This window comes from Podarcis liolepis (genome assembly GCF_965112155.1).
Source record: "Podarcis liolepis genome assembly, chromosome: 12".
Lineage (NCBI taxonomy): Eukaryota > Metazoa > Chordata > Lepidosauria > Squamata > Lacertidae > Podarcis > Podarcis liolepis.
The window spans coordinates 4,817,421-4,833,963 of NC_139563.1; the positions used below are offsets into that span (position 1 = coordinate 4,817,421).

Genomic DNA, 16,543 nt, shown 5'->3' on the forward strand with positions numbered 1-16,543 from the left:
AAATCATCAGAGATTGCAAAGAAAGGAATATACGATAACATCAAGAAGAGAAAGAAAGTACCGTATTTTTCGCTCTATAGGACGCACTTTTTCCCCTTCAAAAATGAAGGGGAAATGTGTGTGCGTCCTATGGAGCGAAGACGCCATAGCCCCGCGACCCTCTCCTGGCTGGAGAGGTGATGCGCGGCTATGGCAGGAACCTCTACAGCCCCGTGTCACCTCTCCAGCTGGGAGAGCGCGCGTGTGGGGCTAAAGCAGCCCCCCACGACCCTCTCCCAGTGGAGAGGTGACGCGCGGCTATAGAGGCTCCTGCCATAGCCGCGCGTCACCTCTCCAGCCGGGAAAGCGCGCGCAGGGCGAGAGAAGCACCCCGCGACCCTCTCCCGGCTGGAGAGGTGACGCGTGGCTGTGGCAGGAGCCTCTCCGCTGCCCCTTTCTGCTGCTCCCTGACCTGCTCTTTGGGGCTGGTGGTGGGCTTCCCCTGCCAGCCCCAAAGAGTAGGTCGAAAGGAACCTGAAGCCTGGAGAGCGAGAGGGGTCAGTGCACACCGACCCCTCTCGCTCTCCAGGCTTCCAAGGTAGCCGCCTGAATGCACCTTAAACGGCACCTTGTTTTAGAGCGGGAAAACAAGTGGGGGAAAGTTCTCCCCCTCTCTGTGCAGCGCCTCCTGCCGCTTCACTGAAGGGGCGCTGGGCAGAGTGGGGGAGAATTTTTTTTCTTGTTCTCCCATCTCTAAAACAAAGTGCGTCCTATTGTCCGGTGCGTCCTATGGTGCGAAAAATGCGGTAATAAAGGACTATCCGGATCGAACTGGATGGAACTGTCTAATTAAAGCAGTAATATAAGTGATGTCTGGACTTTTCCAGAGTTTTGGACTCGTGCGGAGCTTGATGTATGGGTACCCTCAACAAAATTTAAAATTTGGCTATATAATTTGGAACTAATGTGATTTGGATAATGTGATGTGATTGGCCTGTTAATAAAAAATATTTTTTTTTTAAAAGAGAGTCCGGCGAGAGACCTGGAGCCCTCGAGACCCAGGAAGCCCCCCCAACAGCTCTCTCACCTTGAAGATCCTCTCACGCACTTCGTCCGAGAACTTCCGCTGGACGAGCAGCGAGAAAAAAATCTCCACGTTCCCCGGCTCAAAGAGGAATGTGTAAATCTGCTCCTGGGATGGGGAGCTTTTCAGAAGGCTGTGGATCACCTCCAGCACTCCGCAGACCTGCGGGACACAGAAGAAGAATATTAAGAGGCTTACAACATACAGAAAGTTGTCGAGGGAAACGGCGAGAAGGCAGGGTTGCTGCACGAAATCACAAGAACTCGAGGAAAGCAATGTGGGTGTTAGAGCTGCCCTCTGTTGTCCGAGTCTCTAGATATATCCGTTTAGGTAAAAGGTAAAAAGGTAAAGGACCCCTGGATTGTTAAGTCCAATCACAGGCGACTATGGAGTTGCGGCACTCATCTCGCTTTCAGACCGAGGGAGCCGGCGTTTGTCCACAGACAGCTTTCCAGGTCATGTGGCCAGCAGGACTTAACTGCTTCTGGTGCAACGGGACACCGTGACGGAAACCAGAGCACACGGGAATGCTGTTTGCCTTCCCGGTAGAGTGGTACCTATTTATCTCCTAGCACTAGTGTGCTTTCAAACTGTGAGGTTGGCAGGAGCTGGGACAGAGCAACAGGAGCTCACCCCGTCACGGGGATTCGAACTGCCGACCTTCCGATCGGCAAGCCCAAGAGGCTCGGTGATTTAGACCAGTGATACATCCATGTCCATCGTGTTAATACAGCAGTTCACCAAGTCAGCCATTCCCAGGTGGTCGCCCCCATAGATGGTATGGGGTGGTGGGAATTGCAACCCAGCATCACCCGGAGGGCCGCAGACTCCAAAACCTTGTCTTAAGGACAGATAGAACAAAGGAAGACCCCCCACCCAACACACGGAAGAGAAAGAATGGCCGACATGGCAGATCCAGAAATGTGGCCCCCAGTTAGGAGACAAAGGGAACTAAAATTTGTGCAAATGCAGGAAATCTCAGCCGCATCGTCCTATAATCTTCTGTCCTTTAGTACACACTATTGAAGGCACAGCTGGACAGGGATCCGGGGAATCTGCTGCTGATGCTACTGGCACTGGAGGCCTGAAATCTTCTATTCTAGGGGTTCCCAAATTCTCTCCCCCCCCCGCCCCAGTTGCTGAGGGTCTTGGCTGACCACTTAAATGATTTCCACCCCCTGCCTGTTGCAGCAGTCGCAAAGTGCTGTGCTAGATGCTGCACGGTTTTAAATTGCATTGTTATTGCTTCCTCATTTTCTTATACATTGGACTACAATTTGAGATTGTAGAAATGTAGGGTTGGGACCCTGAGGGTCATCTAGTCCAACCCCTGCAATGCAGCTGTCCCATACAGGGCTCAAACCCGCAACTGTGGCGTTATCACCGCCGTGCTCTAACCAGCTGGGCTACCCAGGCTCCTGTTCCCCAGGACTCAAAATTGAAAAACAATATAGGACATAAAAGAAGCAATCGAAATGCAATTGAGAATCATGAAATACAATATAGGAAATAAAAGAAGCAACCAAAAGCCGATTAAAAATAATAAAATATATGTGCCATCTCCCCTGTTCAAAGTTTCGCATACACACCACAGAACACCCGGATGAACCGTGTGGACCATTGGTGGTTTGCAGATCACAGCGTGAGAAACTCTTATCCTATTCCAAAGCTGTAGCCTTGGAAGGTTCCCTTTCCTTAACAGGTCATTGCTGGCTTTCCCTGCCCCTCCTCCATACCTGGTGCTCATCATTCACAGCAGCAAGGTAGTTTAAGGTGCTCTGCATCTCCTCAGTGGAGAAGTTCCTGCAGAAGAACTCCTTGATCAGGCTGAAGAGGGACGTCTGCACCGTCTTGATGTCATCAGTTGCGACGGGCTTCTCCTTGTAAGTCCTGGGGGGGAGAGAGCAAGCGAGGGTCACTTAGAGGGGCTTGCTTTGCTGGGTCAAGCCAGGAGGTCCACATGGTCCAGCAAATTTCAAATCAATAGTCATCAATGCAGAAAAATATTGGAGAAGAGCAAGGGGAGACTCTGCAGACACTTAAAGGTTGTGTAGTGATGTATGGAAGTGAGAGCTGGACCATAAAGAAGGCTGATCGTCGAAGAATGGATGCTTTTGAATTACGGTGCTGGAGGCGACACTTGTGAGTCCCATGGACTGCAGGAAGATCCAACCTCTCCATTCTGAAGGAAATCAGCCCTAAGTGCTCACTGGAAGGACAGAGCCTGAAGCTGAGGCTCCAAGACTTTGGCCACCTCATGAGAAGAGAAGACTCCCTGGAAAAGACCCTGATGTTGGGAAAGATGGAGGGCACAAGGAGAAGGGGACAACAGAGGACGAGATGGATGGACAGTGTTCTCGAAGCTACCAGCACGAGTTAGACCAAACTGCGGGAGGCAGTGGAAGACAGGAGAGCCTGGCGTGCTCTGGTCCAGGGGGTCACGAAGAGTCGGACACGACTAAACGACTAAACAACAACAAAGTTATTTCCACTGAGTTACCCAACATGGCCAACTTTCTCCAACATAGCCTTGCATTTTATTGCAGCCATGTTCAGGGAAGTTTCTAATGTGTGACATTTTACTGTATTTTTGGTCTCTGTGGAAGCCGCCCAGAGTGGCTGGGGAAACCCAGCCAGATGGGCGGGGTACAAATAATAAATTATTATTATTATTCCACCACGTTTTCTGCAATATAAGGGGGTGACAAGAGCAGGTCAACAATAAATCACACCAAGTAAGTGGAGTTACAGATAGGTAGCCGTGTTGTTCTGCCATAGTCAAAATAAAAAAATTCCTTCCAGTAGCACCTTAAAGACCAACTAAGTTAGTTCTTGGTATGAGCAAGTAAGTGGAGTTAACTCTTGCGTACATACTGTTTATGTACGCAATGTTTATGTACGCAAGGATGCTCCCCAAACAGTATTTCCTTCCTCTGTCCTCACAATATAAGAAGACGCTCCACACTCACCCGTAATACGTCCTGATGGAGTCTAGGATGTACTGCACGCCATATTTCCTACGAATTCTCTGCTTGTGGTCCTTGATTACGTTTGACAGGTACTGGATGTGACCTATGAAACACAGAGGTGGAAAGTGAAGGTAAAAAGAAAGGTAAAGGACTCCTGGATGGTTAAGTCCAGTCAAAGGCGACTCTGGGGTTGTGGCGCTCATCTTGCTTTCAGGCCAAGGGAGCCAGCCTTTGTCCACAGACAGCTTTCCGGGTTATGTGGCCAGCATGATGAAACCACTTCTGGAAACCAGAGCGCATGGAAATGCCGTTTACCTTCCTGACACAGCAGTACCTATTTTTTAAAGACTGGAACAAATCACCATATTTTTCGCGCCATAAGACACACCTGACCATAAGACGCACCTAATTTTTAGAGGGGGAATGCAAGAAAAAAAATATTATTGCATTCCCCCTCTAAAAATTATGCATGCATGCAAAATTATGCATGAATGGGATGTATGCATCCCAGGCTCTCCTCAGCGCTCCCTTTCACAAGCCACGTGGAGCGTGGGTGCGGCGCTTGCAGGCTTCCCCCACCTCCCGGAAAAGCCCCCAAGACCCATACACACACTCCGCGTGGCTCTTGGGGGCTTTTCTGGGAGGTGGGGGAAGGGACTGAGGGGCTAAGCCAGAAGCTAGAACAGCAAGAGGGAGCGCTGCGCAGTGAAAGCAACAATTCCTCTTGCTGTTCTGGCTTCTGCGATAGCTGCAGAGCCTGCACTCGCTCCATAAGACGCACACACATTTCCCCTTACTTTTTAGGAGAGAAAAAGTGTGTCTTATACAGCGAAAAATATGGTAATCCATTTTGCATTACTTTCTATGGGAAAGTGCCCCTTGGTTTTGGAATGCTTTGGTTTTGGAACTGACTTCTGGAACGGATTAAGTTTAAGAACTAAGGTACCACTGTATATACAAACTCAATGAAAGGGTGAGCTTGCTTTTGCTGGATAATCTTATTTATATTAGGGCTAATTTGAGACAAACTTTCATGTCCTCATCAACACAAAGAAGCCTTTCTCTTTTCTGATCGTTCATGTTTTTCCGGGTTTAAAATCCCTCTTCACAACAAAATGCCACGCAGAAACATAGGAGAATAGCCAATGCTCTTGAAGAGAAGTGTGGATACTGCCTATGGTTGTATACCCAACCTCTCTACCTCTCTTTCAAATCAGAACCAGTGAAGGCGGTGAAGGTCCTGTGTGAGTGCCTGGAGGCGGTTGGAGGATGGATGGCGCCTAACAGATTGAGGTTGAATCCTGACAAGACAGAAGTACTGTTTTGGGGGGACAGGAGGCGGGAAGGTGTGGAGGACTCCCTGGTCCTGAATGGGGCAACTGTGCCCCTGAAGGACCAGGTGTGCAGCCTGGGAGTCATTCTGGACTCACAGCTGTCCATGGAGGCGCAGGTCAATTCTGTGTCCAGGGCAGCTGTTTACCAGCTCCATCTGGTACTCAGGCCGAGACCTTACCTACCTGCCTGCAGACTGTCTTGCCAGAGTAGTGCATGCTCTGGTCATCTCCCGCTTGGACTACTGCCATGCGCTCTACGTGGGGCTACTGTTGAAGGTGCAATTAATCCAGAATGCGGCAGCTATACTGGTGACTGGGAGCGGCTGCTGAGACTGTATAACACTGGTCTTGAAAGCTCTACATTGGCTCCCAGTACGTTTCCAAGCACAATTCACAGTGTTGGTGCTGACCTTTAAAGCCCTAAATGGCCTCGGCCTGGTATACCTGAAGGAGCGTCTCCACCCCCATTGTTCTGCCCTGACACTGAGGTCCAGCTCCAAGGGCCTCGCTGCAAGAAGCCAACTTACAGGGAACCAGGCACAGGGCCTTCTCAGTGGTGGCACCCGCCCATCAGATGTCAAGGAAATAAACAACTACCAGACTTTTAGAAGACATCTTAAGGCAGCCCTGTTCAGGGAAGTTTTTAATGTTTAACAGACTATTGTAAACCCAGCCAGAGGGGCGGGGTATAAATAATAAATTATATTATTATTGTTGTTGTTGTTGTTGTTATTATTTATCTTGATGCCATCCTATACTACAATGAAGAGAACCAGTGCCCTATAGGAAGCTGCTGTCTACCAAGTCAGATCATTGGTGCATCAGGTTCAGTATTTTCTACACAGGCTGGTAGTCGCTCACCAGAATTTCAAGGCAAGGGTCTCCCCCAGGCGCTTCCAGGAATTGAACCCAGCACCTTCTGCATGAGAATCAAGCGCTCTACCACTGAACTGCAGCCTGTCCTAACACAGCCACACAAGCAACCTTCTCCTGGGTTGGGGCGACAACGCCTCGAACCAGCAGGAGCACTCGAGTTCAGGTGCACAGCTTCAACCACGCCAGCTGTCCGTCCCTGGGGCTGCAAGGGCTGGTCTAAGCTCACCCAATCGGACAGCAAAGTCGCTGTTGCTCCAGATCCGGAAGTCAAAGAGCAGGAACTGGTACAGGAGGTGCAGCAGAAAGTTGTGTCCTTCCGTGGCCACCTGCTCCATGAGGATTTGAGAAGCCATCAGAACATTCATGTCCATCGTCTGGCTGGAGACCTGCAGTGCAGAAAAGATAAATCATTGCTGCCTGGTCTAAGAGAGATGCAGCCAGGACCCACTTGGGTCTTCACTTAACCCTCCCCCTTTGTTCTTCCATTCCACTCTGCGAATCCAACAATACAGAAGTCTAAGCTGGACGCTCCAAGCTTAGACTGTGTGGTTTTAGATTAAGATTAATATTTTTTTGGGGGGGGGAAATATACGATGAATTTAAAAAGATGATGGGGATAATAGAAACCGGAGGCATTTCTATTAAGTATTTTAGATAAAGAGATCCCAAAAAATCTAAGAGAGGTATTCTTGTATGCAACCGCAGCGGCTCGAATACTTATGGCCAAGGGATGGAAAGATCACGAGGCTCCAAAAATAAGAGATTGGCAAATCAAATTACAGGAATTTGTGGAGACGGCTCAACTGACTAGCAAACTCAGAGGAAACTCAAAGCAAAAATTCGCGGAAAAATGGGATGTTTATAGAAGATATGTTCAAAAATACAATAATAGTTTTGACTCCGTGCTAGCATTCGAGTGATAAAGGGACTAAAATGAGGTGGACAACAATTAAGGATTTATTATGTTTTCAGAATGTATTGGAAAATTTATATAGAAAGGTTTATTGTTTTGTGTACATTCGATTGTAAGATAAAACATATGCAAAGGGACTTGACAGGAAGTCAAAGTTGAAGAAAAGATTTTGTAAGATAAAAGGGGAAAAATATTTACTTTCATTATTATTTTTTGTGGGTGGGTGGGTGTCTGTACATATGTGTGTTTTTGTATGGAATGTTTGGGAGGAAATAAGACAGTAAATAACAAATAACAAATTAAATATTGATGTATGTAATTTTTATTTCTTAATTATATTTAGTGGTAGTATGGTTGTATTGTTTTTTGTAACATAAAATCATTCAATAAAAATTATAAAATAAAATAAAATAGACTGTGGTTTATAAACAAGCCATCTTTGTGTTTCTATACAAATAATTTAGATACATTGACCACTTGTGAACCTAACTTACACTCCCTGTGTTTTCTCGCTGGTGTACGGAAAAGCACATGAACCTGACCTTCAAAGAGTTTGTAAGTAAACCACTTTTAACTCACCAAACGTGTGGTCTCTTTCCATGCAAAAGGAAGTGGGGAACTTTGGAAGCAGTTGAGAAGGGGAGATTTAACAGCCTATATTTCGACGCTACACTTTGCTGAACCTTTTGTGATATTAAATCTCTGCTGGGGTTCTCTCACCAAGGAATACTTGCCCCAAACCTGGACCCTGGCATCTAGGGAATTCTCCCTTTTATTACAGCTCGTATTTCCCCCTTTAACCAAAATGCACAATGCCAACACATTTCACCTGGAAAAGTCAGATACCCTGATCAATCTGGGCAAGTCTGGTGCCAGCATGGAATCGCTTACCTTCTGCAGAAGCGCTCCGATGATGGCTGGCCCCTGGCATTGGACCAAGCTCTCCTGGTTGACTGGGTGGCAATGGATGAAGTTCTTAATCAGCAGCAGGAAGGCAGCGACCCCGTTCCTTTCCAGTCTACCTTCTGTGGGTGGAGGGGGAAAGAAAACTGTTTTGAAGGAAAGGATCTTTGACCCATGGGAGAGGGAGGGCTGGCAGGAGCTAATTGATTGATTGATTGATATTTATTATGGCCATTGGCCCGTCACACGACAGTTTCCCATACCAACATAATGTACTTAAACCTCCAAACCCAAAACCGCCGAAACCCACAAAAAACAAACAAGAACCAAAGCAGAACAAAAACAAAAGACCACATCATACATTACAATAAATTTGCAGCATAAACATCGAGCAGGAGCTAACAGTTTCAGGTTAAGAACGGACCTCTGGAACGAATAAAGCTCTTAACCCGAGGTACCACTGTAGTTGGTCAAGGGAGCCATGGACTCAAAAAGGTTGAAAACCTCTGCCACAAAGCTCTAATATTCATTAAAAGCAATAATTTAAAATGAGCCTTTATAGAGCAATGTGGTGAAGTGACCAGTGATGTTCAACAGAGGCTGACAATATAAATAAACAAACGGGTTTACACAAAATTCAGCCTGGATACCTCGATAACCGGAAGATTTCCCCAGCGGGATGACCATGCCCTGGGCGTTGCGGGAAGAGGTCAGCTCCGGGCCCACCAAGTCGTGGGTTTCCTGCTGGTCTTCTGACTCTTTCCTCTGAGACGCCACCTGGTCCAGGAGGGGGAGCAGCACCCCCATTCCACCCACACAATTCACCACGTCCTGCAAGAACCATAAAGCACTGTGAGACTATCGGAGGGCTCTCCCCCAGGTTGGCTGGTTTCTGCACGTATCTGGCTGGTATTCACCACCGAATTCCAAACCAAGATGTGCTCTCCCAAGCCCTGCTAGTGCAGCGATTTGACTTCACCCCAGAAGGTGGACTCCAATGTCTCATGAGACAGAAAGGTGCCAAGAACCAGTTTTCCTGGGGGTGGGTTATGAAGCTGGTCTTCATTGCTTGAAGGACAGGGGCCAGCATCTAACTGATTAAAAAAGGTAAAAGGACCCCTGAAGCTAGGAGTGCCTGGCGTGCTCTGGTCCAGGGGGTCCAGGGGGTCACAAAGAGGCGGACACGACTAAACGACTAAACAACAACAACCCAGAACGTTTGCAATATAAAAAGTGGCAGGATTTCTGAAGAAAGCAATGGCTCTGCGGTGACGGGAAGCAACGCACGATGAATGCATATGCAGCAGTTGCAATGGGACTACTCTGAGGGAAACAAGCAACTGGTGCAAACCACTGCACTCCTGTCTCCTCTGCAAATTAAGCTCTCCGAAAATTCTGCCCCCCAGGGCCCACCTTTCTCCCCACGCCCATAGACCTAGAATGGAGTGAAGAGGTGACCCGCCCAACGGCTGCTGCGTCACGACGCCCGTACCTTGACATCCCAGTTCACCACTTTGTGTCCAGTCAGCCTCCCGTCAAAGAAGTGGTTCGGGGAAAGGTCCAGGCAGATGTTGTTCTTGCAGGCCTAGAAAGTCACACGAGAAGAAGGGGAAGTGGAAACTTAAGTATAAAGCTCTTGCTGGTAGAACTCACAGACGTGGTGAAAGAGGACACGTCCAAGCATGTGGAATAATAATAATAATAATAATAATAATAATAATAATAATAATAATAATAATAATAATATATGATTTATACTCTGCCCATCTGGCTGGGTTTCCCCAGCCACTCTGGGCGGCTTCCAGCAAAATATGAAAACACAACAATTCATCAAATATTAAAAGCTTCCCTAAACAGGGCTGCCTTCAGATGTCTTATAAAAGTTTGGTAGTTAATTTCCTCTTTGACATCTGGTGGGAGGGCGTTCCACAGGGGGGGCACCACCACCGAGAAGGCCCTCTGCCTGGTTCCCTGTAACCTCGCTTCTCGCAGGGAGGGAACCACCAGAAGGCCCTCGGAGCTGGACCTCAGTGTCCGGGCTGAATGATGGGGGTGGAGACTCTCCTTCAGGTCTACTGGGCTGAGGCCGTTTAGGGCTTTCAAGGTCAGCACCAACACTTTGAATTGTGCTCGGAAATGTACTGGGAGCCAATGTAGGTCTTTCAGGACCGGTGTTATGTGGTCTCGGCGGCCACTCCCAGTCACCAGTCTAGCTGCCGCATTCTGGATTAGTTGTAGTTTCTGGGTCACCTGCAAAAGTAGCCCCACATAGAGCACATTGCAGTAGTCCAAGCGGGAGATAACCAGATCATGCACCACTCTGGCGAGACAGTCTGTGGACAGGGAGGGTCTCATCCAGCGTACCAGATGGAGCTGGCAGACAGCTGCCCTGGACACAGAACTGACCTGCGCCTCCACGGACAGCTGTGAGTCCAAAATGACTCCCAGGCTGCGCACCTTAGGGCTTGTACCGCCTGTCACTTCTTAGAGAGGGCTGAGGGATGCTCCTGCCTTGACGCTCACCTGTGGTGTGTAATACAGCAGCAATTTGCTGCCGAGCTCCAGGAAATCCCCTTCGGGCTTAAAGGGCGACGTCACATTTGGTCCCGAGGAGTAGAGTGCCTTCACTTGAGCAGGCTGGAGGACTTCGTAGAAGATGGAGACGGAGCCCAGGTGACCCTCTAGGGAGGTGGGAACCCCCCATTCCGTGTCCTGGCTGCCGGCCACCGTGACCGAAACCATGCCTTCCCGGGGGGACTGCGGGGGGATGGGCGTCCAGGCGTGGGGGGCCAGGGAGGCCGGGAACGATTGGGAGCGGTTGAGCGAGGGGTGGGATGGGAAGCCCAAGTCCGGCGAGTGGGACGGGGAGGGGTGGACGGCGGAGGTGGTGGTGGTCCGGTGGCCGGCTGAGCCGATGCAGCAGGAGGTGAAGGACTAGGAAAGAAGATTTGAAAAAAGAAAAAGAAAAATTTGATAAAATCAAGTGTTAGGATTTGCTGAAATAACTTTGGAAATTGGAATGCAGAAAGGGGAGGTATGGGGAAGTCGGCGAAGTAAGGTTTAAGGAAAAAAAGGACACGAAATTATACATGTTTGTTTGTGTGTGTTTTTGTTTGTTTGTTTGTGTTTATAAAAATTTTGTAAAACCAATAAAAATTTTATATAAAAAAAAGATTTGAAAAAAATAAATAGGTTTATTTGCACGAGAAGCATCACTTTTTCTCCTGCCTTGTTGCAAATGCGGCGGCCAGCCACCCAGACTTTTTGCCTATGCCCACTCTACAGCCAGGCTAGGTTGTTCTCTTTGAGCCGGGCCAGGGTCTCTAACCAAAGCACGGGGAGTTTGAGGCTGGCGCAGCGAAGTTGTGGGGTCTTCTAGAAAAAGCGCCCACCGCAAACTCCCCACACATCTGCCGGGGGGGGGGGGGCTCAGGAGAGCGTTTGCAGGGTTACATCAGCCCCCTCCCCCCCAGAGTGGATAAAAATCAATGATTCAAAAAAAAATATCGGATTTAAATGAGATTTTAAAAAAATAAAAAGCCAACGTTTGGTCGTGCTTAGACTAACCTTGTGAAGAATACAGAGAACACAAAGATTAGATGGACTATGAAAGAACTTAAGGAAAGGAAGTGACTGAAGAACAGATGTAAAGGTGAATTAGACAACCAAGAGACGCGTGGTGAATGCGGTAGAAGTCTTTTATAATATTTTAACTAGGATTTATATATTGTAATGTTTGAAGTATGAATTTGGAATTGATTATGAAAAGTATTTTTTCTCTTCATTCTTTTCCCCCCCTTTTTTTCCGTCTTCTTTTCTAGTCTGCATTCTGGAAAATTGTGTAGATAAATGTTTTCATGTACGGTTATGTATTGTTTCTATTTCTTTTCATTTTTTTGTAACATCTAATAAAAAAATAAAAATAAAATAAAGTGCTTTTGGAGGAGAAATGTCATGCTCTTCCATAGGTTTCCGTAAGATTATTTGGGGCAGTTTTTTCTAACGAGAAGGTATTATCACAGATGCTCGTTTTTGCCGTTCTCAAAAGGGTGAATTTGAAATTTGAATTTGAAAGAAAACATGCCTTTTCTTCGCAGGAAAAACGTTATAAAATAAACATACAGTGTTGAGGAAGAAACCTTAATCCCATCGTTCCTTTGCACATTTATGTACGCAGAACCAACCCCTTTCCTCTCAAATGAGAGGTTCAATGAATAGATTGTTTGGAGTGGATTAGATCTGCACAAGTGGCTAAGTGTGAAGCAGTGAAAATGAAAGTGCAACCTTGTGAGCAGAATACTCCACAAGTCTTGGGATCTTTGTGTAATCATTGTGCAAGTTTGTTATTACAAAAATGAAACCTTTATCTGGTTCTAAATACCAAGATTACAGAATGAGTTCTTCTGCAAGAAAATCAAGTCTTACTGGGTAGTCATTTAAATCGATTTAATCAAGTCTTTCTGGAGTTGCCGCTGCCTGTTTTTTTTGCCCTCTCCTCTCCTGCTTCTGGGGTTTGATTCCCCGACTCTCTCCAAGGAAAGTCTTAATATGTTATTCCCCCCCACCCTGGCAGACAAAATTACGGTTCCCTCGAAGCAGGAGGGGTTGCAGAAAGAGCCCCTACCTCGCCCAGGGAGGGGAACCGCAGTTGAGCCGTCTTCCGGAGTTCCCCGTCCACGTAGATGTTCACGAGGTTCTGGCCGAAGGGACGGCGGCCCGTAATGTGGACGACATCGACGCAGTGCTGTTTTTTTTGGGGGGGGAGAGAGAGTGGAAGGAGGCGTTTATGCGTCCAGCGAGCAACATATTCCGCTCAGTACACTGGTACCTTGGTTCTCAAACTTACCGTATTTTTCGCTCCATAAGAAGAGGAGTTTGGATTTGATATCCCGCTTTATCACTACCTGAAGGAGTCTCAAAGCGGCTAACATTCTCCTTTTCCCTTCCTCCCCCACAACAAACACTCTGTGAGGTGAGTGGAGCTGAGAGACTTCAGAGAAGTGGGACTAGACCAAGGTCACCCAGCAGCTGCATGTGGAGGAGCGGGGAAGCGAACCCGGTTCACCAGATTACGAGACTACCGCTCTTAACCACTACACCACGCCGGCTCTCATAAAAGGCGCACTCCCCCCCCCCAAAAAAAAGTAAGGGGAAATGTCTGTGCATCTTATGGAGCGAATGCACTGGACGGCAGAGGGTTCCCCCGGCTGCCGCTGCAGTCGCAAGCTGAGGGATGCCTCCGCAGCCGGAGCCATGGCTCCCGTCTGTCGCTCGCTGTTAGATTAGATTAGATTTATTGCGGCCATTGGCCCATATCGACAACAATACATCAGAATTTATCCATAAACAATACAGTTTAAACAGTTCCAAGTTAAAACACCCATATAGAACCAATTTTACTTCAGTTAAGTAAACACTATACACAATAAGCTCCCTCTATGTAAACCGCAGTTCAGATCCATCAGATTTTGGGGGGTATGCGTCTTAGTTCTGGCACTTATTGATGGTTCTTAAGTTTAGCTAAGCTGTCAGAGACATACAGTGATCCATTTCTCCTCTTATGAAATAAGACATTAATCAGGTATGTAGCAACTGCAAGGGATCTACTTGTATCTTCGTCGTTTAATAAGTATATTATTATATATACTTATATAATAAGTATATATCCTGAGGACCGTCAGCAATTCTCGATAAATATGGGGCCAGAAACTTGGACCGTGCAGCCGAATGTAATGGACAACAGAAGATTATATGATATAACGATTCTATAGATCCACTTTTACAGTCACAGAGGAGTGAGATCTGACCGTTGGAGAGTCTGTTACCCAACACGTTTGATGGGAAAACATTGAATCTAGCCTTTATAAAGGCATACCTGTGCGTCACCACAGATAAGGTAGTTAAGTAAGATGGAAGTTTTGTTGGTGGTGTTAAGCCAAGGTTTATCGGCGAACAGGTGCCACCACCTGTCGCAATATTAAATTGTAAATCCATCTCCTCTAATTTGTGAGTTATAATCCTTTTGGCAGAAATTAAATCCAATTTTAATAGTACAGATGGAGATAGTCCTAGGGACACAAGTTTCCCATGTATTATTTTTGCCCAGGGGCTAGGGAAGTCATCTCTCCAGAGACACTGTATCAAGTGGAGATTTGGAAGTTTACGCCATAATGCCAATGCATAATGTCGCTCGCTGTGAAGCCAGCAGAGCAAGAGCCGCTGAGACGCTCTGTGCAGCTCTCACTTTTCTTGCTTCAAGAGAGGTCCGCCAGGGAGTGGACCGGTGTGGCCTCAAAAAACGTTGCTGACCGCTGGATTAGACCATGGGTCACCAGAGGACATTAGCAACCCTGCTCTAGATTTTATCAGCCAAACACACACGGAGAACACACACCCGACCTATGATTTGCTCTGACAACACCAAAAAACAACAAAGTGCAGGGTTGCCTAACGAGCTCAGCTTCTTCACGGCTCTCGTTTACAGTGGAACGTATCTCACATTCACATATTTTTATTTTTTATTTTTTTAAAAAAGATATTTATTAAAGTTTCCAATTTTTTACAAACAAAAAGAAAAATCAAACATAAAAATATTAAAAGCACATAAATTTCATAACTTATTTTCTCATATCTTATTTCACCCGACCTCCTCATACCTCCCCTTCTTGTATACCCAGTTTAGATTGTTTATACAGCAAATCCTTATCTCAAAATCTTAAATTATCATCGCTTTAAATTCTTGCTTACAAAAAGAAAAGTCGTTTTATCATAGTTACAGCTTGAAACCACTTAATTTCAATCCAACATCATTCAACATTCCTTAATTTTGCAATATTTTTGTAAGTAGTCCTTAAAATTTTCCCAGTCTTCTTCTGCCGACTCTTCTCCCTGGTCCCGGATTTTGCCAGTCATTTCTGCCAGTCCCATACAGTCAATCAGCTTCATCTGCCCGTATCTCACATTCACATAAACCCAGGCCAGGTCTGCCCTAGCCTCTTACTCACCCAGGCCGCGTCGTTGAACGGAAACTCTTGCAGCGCCACCGTCATGTACTCCTTTTTGGTGCAGACAGCCACCACCAGCGTCCCGTCGGCTGTGAAGAAGGCCTCAAAGCCCGTCCCGTTGGTGGTGAAGAAGCTGGGGGGATCAAAGAACAGAATAGGTTACAGCTGGCTGGCTGGATTTCTCCCTTGCTCACAGGAGCCATCCTGAGACCCAGTGCCGGATTTCATAGAATCACAGAATCCTAGAGTTGGAAGAGACCACAAGGGCCATCGAGTCCAACCCCCTGCCAAGCAGGAAACACCATCAGAGCACTCCTGACATATGGTTGTCAAGCCTCTGCTTAAAGACCTCCAAAGTAGGAGACTCCACCACACTCCTTGGCAGCAAATTCCACTGTCAAACAGCTCTGACTGTCAGGAAGTTCTTCCTAATGTTTAGGTGGAATCTTCTTTCTTGTAGTTTGGATCCATTGCTCCGTGTCCGCTTCTCTGGAGCAGCAGAAAACAACCTTTCTCCCTCCTCTATGTGACATCCTTTTCTATATTTGAACATGGCTATCATATCACCCCTTAACCTCCTCTTCTCCAGGCTAAACATGCCCAGCTCCCTTAGCCGTTCCTCATAAGGCATCGTTTCCAGGCCTTTGACCATTTTGGTTGCCCTCCTCTGGACACGTTCCAGTTTGTCAGTGTCCTTCTTGAACTGTGGTGCCCAGAACTGGACACAGTACTCCAGGTGAGGTCTGACCAGAGCAGAATACAGTGGCACTATTACTTCCCTTGATCTAGATTTACATATAAGCTAAACAAGCTATAAGTTTAGGGCCTCATTCTCTTGGTGCCCCCCAAAAAATGTAAATGAAAAAAGAACTGGATGTACATTTCCAAAATGTAAGATAAAAAACAAATAAAATGAAACCTACACCATTTTAAGTTAGAACTTAATAATTACTTCATTATTATTAAAGCTAAAGGGACCCCTGACCATTAGGTCCAGTGGTGGCCGACTCTGGGGTTGCGGCGCTCATCTCGCTTTACTGGCCGAGGGAGCCGGCGTTCAGCTTCCGGGTCATGTGGCCAGCATGACTAAGCCGCTTCTGGCGAACCAGAGCAGCACACGGAAACGCCGTTTACCTTCCCGCTGAAGCCGTACCTATTTATCTACTTGCACTTTGAGTGCTTTCGAACTGCTAGGCTGGCAGGAGCAGGGACTGAGCAATGGGAGCTCAGTCCGTCGCGGGGATTCGAACCGCCGACCTTCCGATCGGCAAGCCCTAGGCTCTGTGGTTTAACCCACAGTGCTCCCCGCGTCCCTATATTATTAGTATACTCCTCCTTAATTGTATTTCAGTTCAACAATTACTTGGATAAAATACATATTTTGTTATGTGCAAATGGCTTTAGATTCTCTGTTTAGGGAAGCTTTTAATGTTTGACGGTCTATTGTATTTTAATACTTTGTTGGAAGCCGCCCAGAGTGA

General features: G+C 46.9%; 1 protein-coding gene across 10 annotated transcripts in view; it reads right to left on the reverse strand.

Moving 5' to 3' along the window:
- Nucleotides 1–16,543, reverse strand: part of NBEAL2 (neurobeachin like 2) — a 227,338-nt gene that overhangs the window by 60,524 nt on the left and 150,271 nt on the right. For all 10 annotated transcript variants that reach the window (XM_083466478.1, XM_083466481.1, XM_083466483.1 and 7 more), the window contains 10 exons: nucleotides 15,063–15,195; nucleotides 12,683–12,802; nucleotides 10,582–10,992; nucleotides 9,551–9,643; nucleotides 8,709–8,889; nucleotides 8,047–8,180; nucleotides 6,469–6,628; nucleotides 4,033–4,135; nucleotides 2,800–2,953; nucleotides 1,067–1,225 (listed from right to left, as the gene is read on the reverse strand). In XM_083466478.1, the coding sequence (XP_083322604.1) occupies nucleotides 1,067–1,225; nucleotides 2,800–2,953; nucleotides 4,033–4,135; nucleotides 6,469–6,628; nucleotides 8,047–8,180; nucleotides 8,709–8,889; nucleotides 9,551–9,643; nucleotides 10,582–10,992; nucleotides 12,683–12,802; nucleotides 15,063–15,195 (1,648 nt within the window). The remainder of the gene's footprint in view (nucleotides 1–1,066; nucleotides 1,226–2,799; nucleotides 2,954–4,032; nucleotides 4,136–6,468; nucleotides 6,629–8,046; nucleotides 8,181–8,708; nucleotides 8,890–9,550; nucleotides 9,644–10,581; nucleotides 10,993–12,682; nucleotides 12,803–15,062; nucleotides 15,196–16,543) is intronic.